A 17,356-nucleotide genomic window follows, 5' to 3' on the forward strand; every position below is an offset into this window, starting at 1 on the left:
CTGCAGAGCTAGCAGGGGCATCAGGCAAGATGAGAACAGCCTGCTGACGGCAACTGCCTCAAGCAGGGTTGATAACTTTCTGCCACCTTTCCCAAGCAGCCAACGATTCCGTTGTGTGAAGAAATTAACAATCCCATTGAGTAGAACCAAAACAGTGGGAGGATCTCTCCCTCCCATGCTGCAACTTCTCCTACAAACAGTGACTTTAGAGCAGTTGTTATTGAACATAGCTACTCTAAAATCTCTGAAAGTCTTTGTAGCCTCATCAGAGGATGAATACGAACACGTCCTGTCACATTGCTTCCTCCATCATTGCAGGTGATGGCTTGAAAAGGAGTTTGCACTTATGTTGTCCGCAGGCTAACTAATACGTAGCTAAGTGAAGGTTTTCACAAGAATTTTATACACCTAAAGATGAAGAAAATAACCCCTAAAGGATTTCTAAAGACAACAAAAAGTTATTTCAAAATATTACTGTAGCACATGAAGCCCTAATGGATGGTTTGCAGTGCTCTGGAGGAGTGGTATCAAACCTCTAGTCTGCACGGACAGGATTTAATGTCATTTTTAGTTTAATAATTGGTGTTAAAAACAGCCATCCATCAGAAATGACCAATGACAAACTGCTGAAGAAAACCTGGTTTGAGTATCCCAGATCTCTCATGAATATGACAATAATAAAACCACATTCTGAGGAAGGCTGGGCCTAACTGCGTGTTACAGCAGACATCGGAGTAGAAACTTGTGATGTACCTTCATAAGCACAAATTTAAATTACAAAAAAGTTTAAGGTACTATGTATGATTGCAGTGTACAAAACATACTAGCGAGGCAACAAAGCCTGAAAGGGTATGGCAAGAAAGAAGAGCTTGATGCAGGGAGAAGGCGTGCATGGCAAGAATAGCCCCTGCAAAGAGAAACAACTTTCTCGTGTCTGGAGCTCAGCCAACCAACCACTGTTACAGATGTGGAACAGCACGATGGCCATTCTAGACAGCGTGGAAGGAAATTCTGGAAGATGCAAAGCCCACAGTCTGCATCAGCAGCAGGTGTGAACTGAACATCCCACAAAAAACCCTCCAAAATAAACTTCTTGAAATACACTTTTCCTAGGGCTGTATTTTATTTTACAAAAGGATTTACAAACCAACCAAAACAGGCAAAAGCAAAGCAGCAATTTAACCTGCCATATTTTCACCTTTGTCGTTGCACATGACTCATACAACCTACAGTTTCCTGAGCCACCTCAGATAATACACCATTAAGAACTTGAACTGTTGCTTCTTGACATTTTTATACATACAGTTTACGATCTTTGTCCCTATATTATAATGAAGTCCGCACAGATCACGCCCTCCTTTGCCACCTGTAAATGCCCCCGGCCGCGGCACGCCGCCTCTAGCAGCGCGCCTTCCGCCCGCCTCGCTCCCAGCGCTTCCTCCCCTGCCAGCAGGGCGACGGCGCTACCTTTCCCTACGAACCGGTTGGCAAAGCAAGGCTTGTCCAGACACGTAGCCCTTACCCTCGCAGGAGCTGCACCAGGAAGGGAAGGAGCAGCTATTCCAGCTCTGCCTGTCAAGTCTGCATTTCAAAGGTTGTGCCTGGGTGTGGGAAAGAATAGAGAGGGTCTGTCAGTCCACATGCAAAACCCCACGCTCTTTTGCCCCAACTGCCAGACTGTCACTCAGGACCAGACTACATGTCCCCACGTGTTCCTTCCCACTAAGCAAATACCAGTCTCACTCAGTGACACAAATGCCATTTCTCTCCCCTTCCCTCTGTCAAACTATATACATGTATTTTACAATACACATTTTTTAAAATTAACTACCCAGTGCTCTGAAAGAGAGAGGGCATCCAAAACAGGCAAGGCTCCTGCCTTGAGGAAAGAGGACTGAGGAGCAGCTAGTGTAATTTCTCGATACTTTACTCAAAAAAAGCTGACAGGTATTAATTTGCAGGGTCATCTTCTTGGATAGAGCTTGGATAGGCTAGAGTCTACTTGCATGCAGACGGAAGGTTTCCTTAGTCCAAAATGAGCCTACTGCTGTTCTCAACAGGAATGTTACGTCTTCCCAAGTCTCTTCCACCAGCTGCAACGGCACATCTCTGATTCACAGTCATGACTCAGATTTTAAGCAGTGCATGCTTTGTGGGTGTACATCTATGCCCTTCAATTTGTGGCTACAGTAAGGCTCAGGTACATCATTACCAGTACACTAAAACATGTGGCAGCAGACACCCACTTGGGGAAGAATTTTACCTGGAATCGCTGAGATGAGGCTACCGGTGAGATTCACGTGACTCATTTTCACAGCTTCAGATGGCAGTCCAGAAGAACATATGCGCAGATCCAGAAAGGTCATCCTGAAAGCCTAATTTCCAAGTCTTTCTGAGTCCCCAGATGGTGATATGGCCCTTAAACTTAAATGTTCACACACTCATTCATTACCAGTAACTAGCTATCACTTAAGTCTATTATGGACATCAAAAAACACAGAGGATGAAGTTTGCATACAGAACTCTGGCCCCTGCTGTTCTTCTTCTGCACCGAGAACCAGCTGGCTCATCTTCGGTGTACCAACCCACTGACTGGAACCCGTACTCACACCCACAGCCCCAGCTCCCACAGGAATACCTTCATGAGTAAGTTAGAGATCCCTTATCCCAATTATTGTTTTTTAGCCCCTTGAATATTGCAATGAAAAATACACAAAAAGCCTTGGGAAGCAGGTAAGAGTTCATCCCTTTTGGCTGATTTACCTTCAGGCCAATTTAAGTTTGTACACATCCAAGAGAGGTAATAGACCGTGGCTGCCTCATTGGTTAAGACCGGGGCACTCTCCTGGCCAAGGAAAGAATGAAGAAAGACTCATCAAAAAGGCCAGGCCTCCTGTTTCTTGAATGCTCACTGGCATCAGTGCTTATGCCCTCTCTGTAAAACAGAACGAACCCTGAAGAGAACGTGTGATGTTCTGTGCAGACACACTAGATCAACTTTCGAAGCGTAAGAGTCAGTAGACTGTTCATACCTTTTCACTGACAGTTTCCTCTTGATTAATTCTAGGCAGCACCTCACTCCATGTATTTCACTGCTCTGAAAGAGCCAAATGCCTGGCTTTGCTTAAAACAAATCCCATAAAACATTCTGAACTGGCTTCAAATATACAGATGACTACATAACATCATGAGTTTCAGATATACTTTTTATTCTCTCAAACTCAAGTTTTGACAACCATGAATTCCATTAAGTTAGTGGCTGGAAAGAAGAAAGGAAAACTGACCTATGTGTAGAGTTTTTAGGAAAACAGCCCCCAAGGACATCTTACGAAACTGAACCAAAACTGTTCAGCATAACGTGAAAAACTACCCAAAAAGTACTACACATTTTATCATATACATCTAGTAAGTTATAGATGATATAACCAACACTAAAAGACAGGCAAGTTTCAAAACTGTCCTCCAACCACTCCTCTTTAAACTGTTGGCAGCTATAGTGCTACTGTTCACAGCTGCTGGAAAAAAACTGTTTGACATACATCAGAACCACCATCTTCCACCAAAAGATGACAATTACGGTGTTTACCATACAATGACTATGCTAAGAACAAGGCCCCTTTCAGCTGAAAACACACCTAACAATCTCATGTACCCATTGCTCCTGTAAATGCTAATATATCAAACATCTGGCTGGGTAAGAGTCAGACTGAAAGAATTGATGCCTTGGCTATACAGACATTGGGAAGTGTTTCATCCACCATCCTTTACTTTCTGTAGTCCCAAAACACATGATTTTCTATTCCTGGTATACAACGCCACATCAGAGATTAGGAGAGCAATATTTATAAAAACACCAGTGCATGATTTTATGTATTGCAGTGGAAGAGTGGAAGGGCGGGCACACAAAGTTAGTATAGCCCTCCTCAGGATAAAATAAAATAAAAGGAGATTTCTGGCTAGTGCAGCAGCTCTAGAAAGGGTTCATATACAGTAGGCTCTCCAGTGGTTCAAGTGTAAAGTTTTCACTTGATACCGTAACAGACTATTAATGCACACCGCCATTACTCTCCCCAGCCCAGCAGGAGGAACTTATTAGTGCTAATGCAAGCTGTTCATTACTCCAGTCAAAGCAACCAAACAAGTGAGCGTTTCAGTTTTGCTTAAATCACCATCGATAGCTTTCGGTTGCAAAGGTCATAAAGAGGGTGTAGAAATGAATGGTGGAGGTAATTCCCTAAACTGCTAGAACTGATTCAGAAGTGACTAACAGTAGCTTTCAACTTGTTTCATACTACTTCTCAGGCTTAGAAGAGTCCTTTACTTCTCAGATGCATATGCAAGACTGGACTTACAGGGGAGGCTAAGGGAGCTTTCGAGTCTTGTGCTGTATGCTCCTGGGACGGTCGATGGGAGCAGCACCAACACATGGCTACGTCAAAGGCTTCTGTAAATACTCTAGCATACTTCTTCCTCAAACGCCTAACAAGTAATCCTCAATACTGAACTAAATAGTAATCTTGTTAATTACACATGCATGTTTAAACTATTCAAAGATAAAGAACACAAAAATACAACTCCGGTAATTCTAAAAGGTAGGCCAACTGTCCAGTCCCCTCATCTATCTCTTTCCTTTTGCTGGCTGTTATTTTCTTCCCGTATTGATGCAACTGTGAATTCCACAGAATAGAGACAACAAGAAATGCACATCCAAGCTACACGTCTGTTTACTTTCACTGTCATATTTGTTCACCATACGTTTTTAAAACCACACACACATACTTTAGCCACGTCTTGCATTGGTTTAAAATTATTATACCCAAATAATTTTTTGATCCTTCCTCTTCTTTTGCCTGACAACTTGCAAAAACTCTGTTTTGTTACCAGCTAGGAAGTGCAGTGCAACTTACTGTAAGCAACTAAGGATGATTTCAAATTTGTAATAAGAGAGAATACTCAGTGCAAGAACAATTGCTTCTGGAGAATATGTCTTCATAGACTGTAATACTTCAGACTAATCAACTCTAGGTACTTACCATATTTGTGAAGCATGGACAATCCTAACATATTTGCCCTAGGGTTCAAACAATTTATTCTGTTCAAGAATCAATACGATGTTGTAAGACTTGCTTTTAAAATTAACTTTTTGAAGGATAAGAAATGTCTTTCTAAGCATAGCTGAAAGATATCAGCTTATAAAATGTACTTCTCCTTGCACCATGTCTGTACTCTCCTCCTTATTTGGAAAAGTGATGTACTTATTGAAAAGTTTCTTAAAAATTAATGATACTCTCCATTTTGAAAACTGTTTCTCGTGTTATGGTGATTTAAGTACCTTTCATAGCTCCAGCAGCACTGTATGTATGAACACATGGAAATACAGGTCCACATTTTTCTTTTCTAGAATAAGATAATCAATCTAAAGATAAATTAAAACATCATAGAAATACATTTTCAATTAGCATAAGAATTATCAATAGCACTCAATACTAGAGGTAAAATGCATTTTGATATTAGAAATGTGTGAGATGTATGAAAACATTGTTTCCAGACTCAGCTGTATGGGTCCCATTAAACTAGCAGGTCATATATGTTAACAGGCTTATAGCAAATAAAAAAATCTGTACAATTTTACCAGTTTCCTCTAGTGAAAAATCAAAAAAGCATGGCATTTTTGGTTGTCTTCTCTTTTTATAATTTGCCCCTCCTGCTAATACCCATTAGCATTTTGTCTTTTGAAATGACACTTGCCAGATGTATTGAGTTGCCAGGTTGTAGCACTATATTCTAAGCTGCATCACTGTGTGCCAGCAATCACTTCAGTGACCTGACCCAGCTACAAAGGGCTGAATCTTTGCACTATTTTTTCCTTATGGGGAAGGTATGAGTTATAAAGTAGAAGTCAAAATATTGCCCAGCTATAGCTGTGTTTCCCAAGAGGCACTGAAAAGACTGAGTTTGTATATAATTATGAAAGACATTGTCTGGGGATGCCAACTGCGCTGAAATATATGAATGTTTTTAACTCACTAAACATGTCTCAACTCAGCAGCATGCTTATCTAAAAAACAAAGTACTACTTTTGATGTTTTAAGTATGCAAAAATTCAGAGATAAGGTAATGCTAAAATCTTACACGTTTGGGCTAGAGCAGTAAAGTTTTTGTTTTGTCTATGAAGTGATTCTGAAAATAAATTTGCTAAGGCTTTTTCAAACTGTCTTAAAATTTTGGTACTGCGATTTATATTTAAATAAAGCTTTTATTAACCCTTTTATGAAGAAACAAACTTAAAATCTGTTGACTTATACACAAGTTACAAGACAAAACACATTTAATTCCAGAAGTTTTGGTGCCACTGTTAGTTTGTTTTCTGGAGAAAGGATCTGATGATGCAATGTTCAGGCAATATTTTTTCTATTGTGTATTTCCTCTAGTCTAGTTTTTTTCATAAGAAGTAATGAATTACTTTTTATAAAGCACAGAAACCTTTCACATCGGAACAGATTAAAAGTCACTCCAGTCAAAAGCTATGCTAATGTGTCTCTTGTTTACTACACTTAGTGACACTCTAAGCACCTTTGATGTCTCCCAACACACCTATACAATCCTGAACTAGCACTTTAGACAATGACCTACTGCACCATATTATGATCAGCTAAAAACCCCACTTCTTTAAGACATAAATCCATTTGAAAAAAATCTAGATCTTAGTACAGTGGGATAAAATACCATAAACATGGAAGAAATATTTAGTGCCCTTCATTGTTTATTGCCCTTTACTTGCCCTCAGCAAAATCCACGTAAGGAAAACATATTACCGCTTCTTGATGCATTTTCTAGTTAACTACATAAAGTTTACTATAACCTCCAGATGACATATGAATGCAATCCCACTTAAGAAATAACAGACAGCAACAATCTGAGAGTCGGAGTGAAACCTTTCGTACAGTGAAGAACTAGAAAAAGAAAAAAGAAGAAAGAGGTCCCCCCAAAGGGCTTTTTCTTTTAAAATTAATTCTTCATCTGTGGACTTCAAGTAGATGATGAAATATCACACGATCTAAAAAAATACTGTAAATAATTTATATCTAGATATATATTTTTACAGGCACACAAATAAAATTTGGCAAAAATAGAATATTTAAAGCTAACTTAATATTTTTATCCTGTCAGTGATAATTGCAGGCGAAGCCATGAGGAAGCTCTTTTCTGCAGCAGCCATTCTGTGTGTTCACACACTTAGTGCTATTAAACTCCAATTACATCCAGTAGTAAAGTGAGTACCTTTTAAAATTATACTTTGCTTATGTGAGAGTGAACAGTCACCATGCCATCCCTGATGAACAATGCAGGACATAAAATAGCCCATGGATTTCTTGTCCTGCCCAAATAGCCAGAAATCTATTTGGGGCAGAGGAAAACAAAATATGATAAATATAACCATATGAGCTAGGAAAGAAAACAAGAAAAAACCAGTATGGGCTTATGTGGAAACAAACATAGGAACCTATCCATGCAGTGTTTCTACTCAGTGCATTAGTGAAACAACATTTTTTCAATTACCAGTGTGCTATATTCTTTCCTATTAATAGGGTGGTTTCACAAGCCACTGAACTATATCTTTGATGTTCATGATAACCATTCCTAGCTCTTTGTGAACTACACTACTTAAATCCCCTCAAATGTCTGTTTATTTTCTCTTGTAACATACTCCTGCAGAGTAAGATTAACAGACCCAGAGTAGGCCTTCAGGCACTAAGAATGTAAGTTAGCCTAATCTCAAGAAAACAAGATGTGCACTTAACCATAAATATTTTTTTATAATCACATCAAACATAACATACCCAGTATTCAGTTTTATATAAATTAGTTCTTACGTCAGATCTACTTCTGAAGTTATCCAAAACCTAACACATAACATTATTTTTACTGTTCCAGGTCTGAATAATATTTACAGACATTAATGCTATATCCATTTCTACAATCATTCGAGACACATTATATAACTTTATTTTTTTTATTTGACAAGCAGCAGTATCATGTTCGTCATTTTTTTTTTACATTTTAATGTAGATACAATTATTAGGTTATCTGTCATATTACAATATTTAGGTTTTTTGTTTTTGTGGTTTTTTTGTTTGTTTTTACTTTGTCTTAAGATACATTAAAAAACATCAACTGCAAACGTGAAAGGGGAGGAAAAAAAAAAAAGCATGGTACCCAACCAATTTTCCACATTTCAGCAATACTTCACTCATTCTTTTAGTAAAGTTTTAAGAAATGTCATAATGACATGAGCTTGAAATATCTATAGGCATTTTCATTGACGCTCATGACATGGCACTGGTGATGTTGTAAACAGCAGAAAAACAGGGGCTGCCAAGTGACCAATTATGGAGGCACAGGCCTGCCTCTTCCCACAGGAACACACCAAACAGTGACAGCAATGATCTCCTTACAATCATACCTGCAGGATAGCAACATCATGCTACATAACTGTATTCATCTGCAGAGGCCTGGCTTCGCTCTATGTACTGTTTGTCTATCAGAACTTCAATACACTTCTTAATCATGCTGATACTTGGGTTAAACCTAGCTCTTGATTGGCTAATTACCTGCAAAAGAAAGACAGTTTTGGAGTTATTTTTTCTTACAACAGTTATAAGTGTTATAGAAATATTCGTTAAGGGCTTTGCGGCAAATTCAGTGTATTTTTCTTTTAAAGACAGGATTAAATAAACCTGGAATAGGTCATTTATAACAGTCAACAAAGCATCTCTATACATTAGCGTCAGGGCATTTAAACTGACTGCCTCAGCTCGCTGGTTAGTTTGCTGGCATGTTAACCAGTCCTCTTACTTGCTTAATTTGTCACAGAACAAATGAAGATAAACATTCAGGTTAAAAATTAATCTAATATTAACACATTTCTTCACTTTATTATTATCACAGTTTAAGCAAAGTGAAAATTTTGTAAAACCATATGTGCCTTTTCATGCTGGCTCCGCTAACTGACTTCTCTTCCTAGACTGGGTCCCTTTTACTTCTGTTTATGTACTGTCACCATTCTGGAATATTTAATTTACGGAGTCCCAAATTTTGTTTGAGTTATGTCAGTCTTACTTGGAAACTAAATGCCTGAAGAATGTGTTAATCTTAGTTTTCATAATAGTTTATACAATTCTGAATGGTTAAATTTCACTTGATTGTGTTTTTCAAAACTACCTCTAAAGTTGAACACAAATTTCTTCTCATCCATCAGCACTTTTGTTATCGGAAAAAGATAGAGAAGACATTTTCATTTAATAAAGATTTGTGAAACCTGTGCTTTCTTTATAGCATTAAAAAGACGTGTTTAGAAGACATGTAAACAGGTACACAGCAAATTACTAAAAAAATCTGACTATAATGTTATAAGATGACCTTATTCTTTCTTAATAGCACAGTTTAAACATATTAAAAATGCCACCTATCCTCAGAGATTCTACTGCACTAGACAACCAAATTTCCAAGAAAAAATAACACTTCTTTTTCAGGAGATTTGCTGAAAAGCCCTAGATGACACTTTTCATCAGAAAAGACACAGTACAAGCAGTAATCATTTTGTAAAGTTACACTACTTCATTGCTGTTGCAGCTGCCAGGATATGAGATACGAGCTGGATTTGTTGTGTTTTGTCTAAGCTCCAGCCCATGTAGTGCTGTACACCTGGTCCTGGAAGGCACTCGAACTGCTCAGCTGCGTGGAAGGCGTAAATGGAGTTCCCCTACCACTGACCTCCTTTTTTATACAATTTGAGACAATCAGGATGAACCTCTCTTTCTTCAGTCACCAAAGATAGCCCTACGATTTGGCAAGTCCCATCTGTCTGTGCTGGAACTTTGTAATACATACAGTAAAAAATTATTTATTGTAAAAGCAAATCTATATATGCATTGTGGAAGAAACTGCCACTGCAGGCAAAACTTTAGGTGTCTCTTAATAGTTCTCAGTTTTGCCCATTCTCTTGTAGAGAAGAGGAGGAAATGATGTGTAGTAACAGAATATGCACATCTATTAAGTTGTAAAATTTTTCAAACAAAGGATCTTACTACTCAAGTGTCACAATATATTTTGCCTGTAGTTTCCCATTTGTGCTGTAAAGAAAGTGATTTTTCTTTCAGCTGGATTTCCTGTTTTCTTTACAACTTTTCATGGCTGGCTTTGTCCCAGCTCTAGAGCTTGCTGGAGCCCTATCAGCACCAACAGAACTCACCAGGTAGAACTCACCCAGCAAAGCAAACAAAAAGCTTAAAAGAGTGAGTTTTGTTGGGCTAACAGCCAAGGGTCTGGTACGTTCCAAGGCAGTACAAATGAGAAGAAACTTGGTGCTAATAAGCTAATAGATCTGCTCAGATTTCGCCTAACTTCAGTCTCAACTGATTGTCATCATCATACTTCATGTATTTACTTAGGACAGAGAGAACAAAAGACATAATTTTGTATTGATAAGGGGTTTTTTTGGTTTTTTTTGTTTTGTTTTTGTTTTATCTAAGATAATACAAATAAGAAGGATGGATAGAAATACCTGATGGTCAGGATAAAAAATTTTCTAGAAATTACTGCATTGACCTTTCCCCTCCACTACTCCCACTGACCTTATTCATTTTAAGGGAAAAGCTACCTCATCCTGCAAAAGACTGCAGCATGGAGCTAAAAGTAAAAGTATCAGGGCGTATCTAACACAATTAACAATTCAGCAAAGACCACATGCTGACATATACAGGTCTACCGAGGGCCTCGAGTATTTTCTTGGACACCTCACCCTAAATGAAATGTGTGCTGCTGTAGTCTGTTAGAATGAGACCTAACTGCTTTAAGGCTAGGAGCCTTTCAATCATATCTCTAACAACAGGATAATTCCTGCCCTTATATCTCAGAAAAAAATATTAAAGAAGTGAGAAAATATTAACCATTCATAGTAAACAGACTTCCTTTCAAAATATTAATTCTTAGTCCTCAGGAAGTCAGACTAGAAATTTTAAGTGAATACATTATATATAAGTATATATAATGTATATATAAACATCATGATAAAAGCAACAATGTCACCATAATTAGTAACAATATCACAAATGACTGTTTTAAGAAATGAAAAGACTCTTGACAGTAAATAAAATCTTACTACAGGTTAACAGGGAAAAAACCAAAGTTGGACAGCCAAGAAGTTAGTTATGCATACTCTAAAAGTTTAATAGAAGTGATGGTTATAAAGGTCAGTCTAGTGAGAAAGCTGAGCATGTTCAACTCAGAACCACCTGGCAGTTTGGTATTATTGATACAACGTGAAGCAAAACAAATTACTGAGCTCAATGCAGACGTAACTAGGCAAAATTATACATGTATTATATGTATAATATATATGTATATATATAATATAATATATGTATATATATAAAATAGGTAAAAAATAGGTTAAAAACTACACAAAAACGTATCTCCCCACAATTTGCTCAATTTGCTCTAAAACATGGCAATAATTTCTGAAGTGCCTACGAGTACATCTATATGACAGACTGTAGAGAAGATACCTAACATTTTAAAGAATCAAGCTCAGGTCCCAGTAACAGTTTAACTGAGGTAGCATGGAGATTGGCACAAATTAATTCAGAGTGCAAAAAAGAAGGAAAAATTAAACCCTGGTGGATTTTTTTCCACTGCTTCACCTTATTGCTTGAGGTTTCACAATTGCTCATTTAAGGCTACGTCAGGTCCCCACACTACACTGCAGCATAGATATCATTCTTTATAAACCTAGCCTTCAGTTTTAAATGCTCTATTCCATCTAGGATATAACTAGCATTCAAAATTGAGAACTAAAGACTACATTATAAAGGGTATGATTTTCAAAACTGTCATAAATTTACTTAAAAGCTAAGGTAAAAAAACAACACAGGTGGATGTGGCTGGTGATAGATAAATGGAGCACAAACTTCACTCTCTACTTAGCTTCTAACTGAGTGACAATCAAAATATCCACCTTTCTTGCAAAGCATGAAAAAGCTCCTGATGTTAATAGACCATTCTCAGTGCCTCCTGATTTAAACAAAGGAAGAAGCAACCAGAAAGGATTTTTTTTGTTTCTGAAATATAAGAATTTGTAATCTATTCCACCCTTGTAAACTGGTCTCAAGCAAAGGACACTCTGAAAACTTTTTCTAAGAATTTGAGAATAGGGAGAAAAAAGTATTTTCAAAGATGAAACAGGGCTTGCCTACCATCTTCTAATTTTAACTGTAAATTCTTACAGAATTTATCATAATTGCATGGATGATTTAAGTAACAGGAAACCAAATAACCAAAGATTTTGAGAAGTAATCAGGACCTGTGCTGCCTCATCTTTTAGATATTCAAAATCAGATTTCTTAAATTAAGCTTGCTTTCAGAGTATTTGTGTACAAGCACTATTTCAACATCCAAAACCTTTAAGATGTCTCACATTGCCAGTTCTGGACTTAAATCTCTCTTATTTTTTTTAGGAGACAAAAATTAAGTGGTGTGGTAAACTGGTTCCTCCATCACCACAAGACTGAAAGCATATAGCAGATCTCAAAATGACTGAATGCCTCTCCACCTCCATGCTCAAAATGGTCCAATAAAGCAGGCATCTTTATTACCTCTCCCACCAGTCCACTCTGAGGCTATCCAGCAAGGCTCAAGAGACACAAGAACAAATTAAGACTGAAGGATGAACGCCTTAGAAGGCTGAGAAAACTAAAACTGGGAACTGGTGGGTAGGAGCAAAGGTCAGGTTGGAATAAGAAATACCATTAAGCAGGCAACTAGCACAGATGGGAAAGTAGGAGAAAAACAAAAGAAACAGTACTTCCTTCCTAGTTAGTCAGTCACACTTCACAGATCATTCATCTAGAATCTAAAAAATCTAGACAACTGTACCACTTAATGGAAAAGGGAGATTAAGAAGTACATGTCTACATACTCGGACAACTTTAAAACATGAATTAGAATAAAATCACGATTAGAGCTCAAAATTAGCCAGGTGCTTCTGTGGAAGCTTCATACCTAGAATATTCATACTGAGGTTTCCAACTGAACTTACAGCTCTGGCAATGATTCTTACAGGATACAACATCTGTTGTAGTCGTACAGATGCACTTAATGCTTTAGTGCTAAGACACATTTAAGAAGACTGAGGGATCACAGCTAGTGCTCCAGTACTGCAGTTCAAAGTAGACTCCAATGAAATTCTCACCAATTTCACTGAAGTATTCGTTTTAACATGGGACAGTTTTGTGGTCAGATGTCTTACTCAACTATCCTGAAGATTTTTATCAAATCATGTTTAAGAAGAGGATTTCATCTTACCTCTTGGATAAGAGCGTTATGTCGCAACACCTTACGTGCTTTCATGATACGGACTATAGCAGCTTGAAGATACATTTTTCTGTCTTCATCTACAGCACTTCTGGTCTGTTCCATCTCCTGCGATATAGGAAGAACAGTAATGCTTAAAATATAAGATCAATAAACACTTTGTAAGAGTATCTTGAATCTATACTTTTTACTTTATTAAAAGTGGTCAATTAATACCAAAAATGTAGGTGAAGTTCAATTCCAGCCAAAGTACTTCCATAAATCAAGAATACCAGGTTTCATGAAAGTCAGCAGGAAGTTAAGAGAGAGATACACCCAACCAGCATTTTTGCTACAAAGGCAGGCAGGTGGAATTTACTATAAAGTATTGCGTTTCGAAGCACAAACGTCTCTTGTACAAAATCTTATGTCTTAGGAGATACGGAGGGAACGTGTATTATCAACACTGAAGTTAATTTTAGTTATGAAGGACACAAAACCATAGGAAAACAGATTGGTTCTGCTGTTCCTGGAATAAGTTGCTTTTATAAACACCACCAACAAAAAAGTCTCATTAGATAAGACAAGCTAAATGTCAATCCCATTTGGTACAAGAGCAATAGCTCTTGTTTACCTTTTTCTTCCTCTTCCTAATTTGCTATTACATCTTCTCCTGCCTATATTTTAAGTACACAAAAACTTGCAGTGCTTAAGCTTTAAACTTAAAGGATTTCTTTATGGTGATGCAAATCTTACACAGGGACACTTGTATCTGCTTACACCAAACTAATACAATAAATTCAATTTTAGAAAAGTAACCTTCCTAAGCTGTTCAAGCTAGAAACACCAAAGAATACTTGCCTGTGGTGTGTCTTTCTGCATTGATGTAGTAATTTTAAATTTTGTTCGTTTACTGCTGAAGTTCATATTTAATGAAAACGTAGACTCTGTCTCTATATCTTCCTGCAATAAAGAATCTTTTTAAAAAATCAGAAATGGTACAAGAAAATTATAACAATTTCCCTTGAAAAATCACAGTTAGGGACTTGCATAAATACAAACAATTTCAGCAGATTTGTAGTTGGAAATCCTAAAATGCCACTTGAAGCCCATCAATTGTTTAAGCTGCGTTCTGACTAACCTAGAAATCAAGTCTATTTCAGAAAACAGTAAAAAGAACTCTGACATACATGAATATTGTTAACAAGTCAATATGATTAAAGCAATTTCTGTTTTAATACTTTTACAGCTACCTTAGTTGCAAACACTCTCCATTTAAACTCATTTTCTGCCTTAAGAGAAAGTAGGATTTGCATTTATTTATGGCAGAACCTCAAAAGAGTGCACTGTTGCTTTCACAACTATTACTAATGTTGCCTTCCAGAACTTAAGGAAAAACATCTAAGCATTTTGTTACGTTACAGCAGGAACAGTTGACAAACTGAAACTTCTACAGTTCCTCATCTATCTGTACATTTCTAATTTTTTCCTGTCAGAATCTCAATTCTTTTCCACACATGTAAAAGTCCATTTTTTTTTTCAATAAATGGTAACTATTCCCTGCAGCCCAAATACCTTTACATTCAACTAACACTGATGACCTGACCATCTTTGCAGTTTCCAGGTAAGAGTCTCTACAAGCATTACCAATTTCCAGCAGAATAAAGTTACTGGGCTGCTTAGACTTTGGAATCTTGCCAAACGATGGTTGCCTCAAGCACAAATACTGTAGTAAACATAGTCAATATTTATCTAAATATATACTCAAAGCAATATTAATTCTACTTTTATATTCTGCAACAAATATTCTTTATTATAATATTTTATAATACCCAGGCATAGTATAGAACATTTAACATAAAATGGCAAAGACCAAGAGCTTTAAGAAATATAAGCTAACATTAAATTTTAGCACTATTGTGCTTACATGGTTGAGTATAAACCAAAATAAATTGTGTGTTGTGCATGAATTCAAAAAGCATGATTCTAATGAACCAACAAAGATGTTGCCAAAAGTTTCTTTCTTTTTTTTTCTCTTTGAAAAAAACCAAAAAGCAAACATTTAATGCACTGTACTTTTCTGTGCTCAGACACAGGTAAAGAGAAGTTAGTGTATTTCATTTCACTGCTTAAGCCACTAAAGTTCACTGTCTTATTAAATAAGTAAGCTGATAGTCTGTCTACAGATCAGCTTTCACATTGCTGGACGGAGTGCAAGGAAAACAGAGTTACCAGAGATGTTTGAATACAATAGCCTGCAAGTTAAAGAACCAGAAAATGCAGTGGCAAATGTTAAGAGGTAAAAGGGTTGGAAATCTGTACTGTTCACTCTTCAATGACATATGCTTAAGGAAACTGGCCAAATCTTATACGACAGATAGAAATAAATGTAAAAACTTAAATAATGGGCAACTTTCTACGATTATGAAAAATCTCACTGTTTTCTGTAATAGCTCCCAATGTTATATTTCACCCATGGTTTAACAGACATCTTCCCAGCCACTGTTCCAACCTGAGCTCATTTCTAGATTTTGGAAGCATGTCCTATGCTTCAGCCAAGCATCAGATCTTCCTTGTGATCTCACTTTCCATTTTTTAATATTTTCCTGGTTAAAAAAAAAAGCAGCTATCAGAGCAGCTTTGGATTTCTTCTTGCAAGTAAAGCGAACAGCTTGTCTCAGTTTCTTCTGCTTGATACTGTCTGAATAATTTGGGCTTTCTGGGCTAGTTGGAGGCACATTCTGAAGTTTGTATGGTATATCACAGGCACTTCTGTAGTGTTTCTTAATAGACATTTGTGCCCTTTGCTGTATAGGAAAAAGAGTAACTGGTTTCATGTAGGTCGTACAGAAGTACGAGGCAGAGACAGAAACAGAACCTGTATCAACCATTGCCTTAACCACAAACAAAGCCCAGATATTGCCGGAATTCCATGAAACTCATGGAATGATAGAGTTTGGCAAATTGCAGCAAAATTCCTCTCACACAAGCTCCCCTTGCTCCCTTTCCTCCTCCCTCCTCCTTCCTGTAATGTGTCAGCAAGGAAGAACGTGGCTGCTGTTACTTTCAGTCTCTTAATCCCACAAATATTTTTTTTTTAGGATCTCTGTAAGACCCTTTGGTTTATTACTCAGGCTCCTTCTTATGATCCAGTACAACTTTGAAAGTGGTATTTTTAAAGAGTATTCCCCTCCAACAGCAGTGAGTCTAAAGCCATATGGATGAAATGCAACAGAAGCAATAAAGAGTCCCAGCATTATTACCTTTTCAGCATACCATGTTGCTACAGGCATATAGAGCAAACAAAGACAGTCTACTTCCTCCTGTCTCTTTCCTTATAAATACAGATTTATAACTGTTCACAAGGGTCAAGAATACAGTTTAGGGGAAAAAAAAAAGGGCAAACAGTGGAAACTTTTACATTAAAAAAAGCCCTCAATAAATAGCAGAATCACAAGACTGAGAACACAAAACTTTTTTGTATCATTACTGCATACCTTGTCTGAGTCATGGTTGATCATTTTGACATCAAGTAAGGATTTGATGGTTTTTGTCAGTTCCTTCTCATTCATTTGTGTACTATCCTGAAGCTCCTTGTAACTTACAGTTTCACTGTTGTTGAAGGCAAGCAACACTGCCATTTGGTATGTTGTGACCATGGCTACATAAGGTTTGCACAAATAATTCATTTTTACTTCACCTGTAATGATACAAGTAGTATTTTATAAACTGATGTAATGTGCTGAAAAGTCATCTGAAGCCTAACTACTAGAGCACCTTGTCCAGTAATTCAATTCACACCTGAGTATGCATTTAACATTTGGGATGGGAACGTAAGAACCGATATGAATTTACACATATAGAATGTGGTATGCAATAAAAATAACTGCGATTAACTATGAATACCAGAACAGTAGTGTTTTCAAGAATAAAGAAAACCTACAGTGTTGAATTTGAATAATGCAATATAATTTATAGTAAGTAAAAAAGGAAATTCCAAATAGCC

At 37.1% G+C, this 17,356-nt stretch overlaps 1 protein-coding gene across 3 annotated transcripts in view; it reads right to left on the reverse strand.

Annotated features, from left to right (window-relative positions):
• Nucleotides 1–7,752: 7,752 nt before the first annotated feature.
• The window catches only part of CUL2 (cullin 2), a gene marked incomplete at its 5' end in the record, with an annotated part of 49,269 nt that continues 39,665 nt past the window's right edge, over nt 7,753–17,356 (reverse strand). For all 3 annotated transcript variants that reach the window (XM_082014620.1, XM_082014619.1, XM_082014618.1), the window contains 4 exons: nt 7,753–8,612; nt 13,363–13,479; nt 14,212–14,313; nt 16,848–17,050. In XM_082014620.1, the coding sequence (XP_081870746.1) occupies nt 8,481–8,612; nt 13,363–13,479; nt 14,212–14,313; nt 16,848–17,050 (554 nt within the window). In that variant the 3' untranslated portion in view covers nt 7,753–8,480. The remainder of the gene's footprint in view (nt 8,613–13,362; nt 13,480–14,211; nt 14,314–16,847; nt 17,051–17,356) is intronic.

Source organism: Phaethon aethereus, assembly GCF_964289735.1.
Source record: "Phaethon aethereus genome assembly, chromosome: 2".
NCBI lineage: Eukaryota > Metazoa > Chordata > Aves > Phaethontiformes > Phaethontidae > Phaethon > Phaethon aethereus.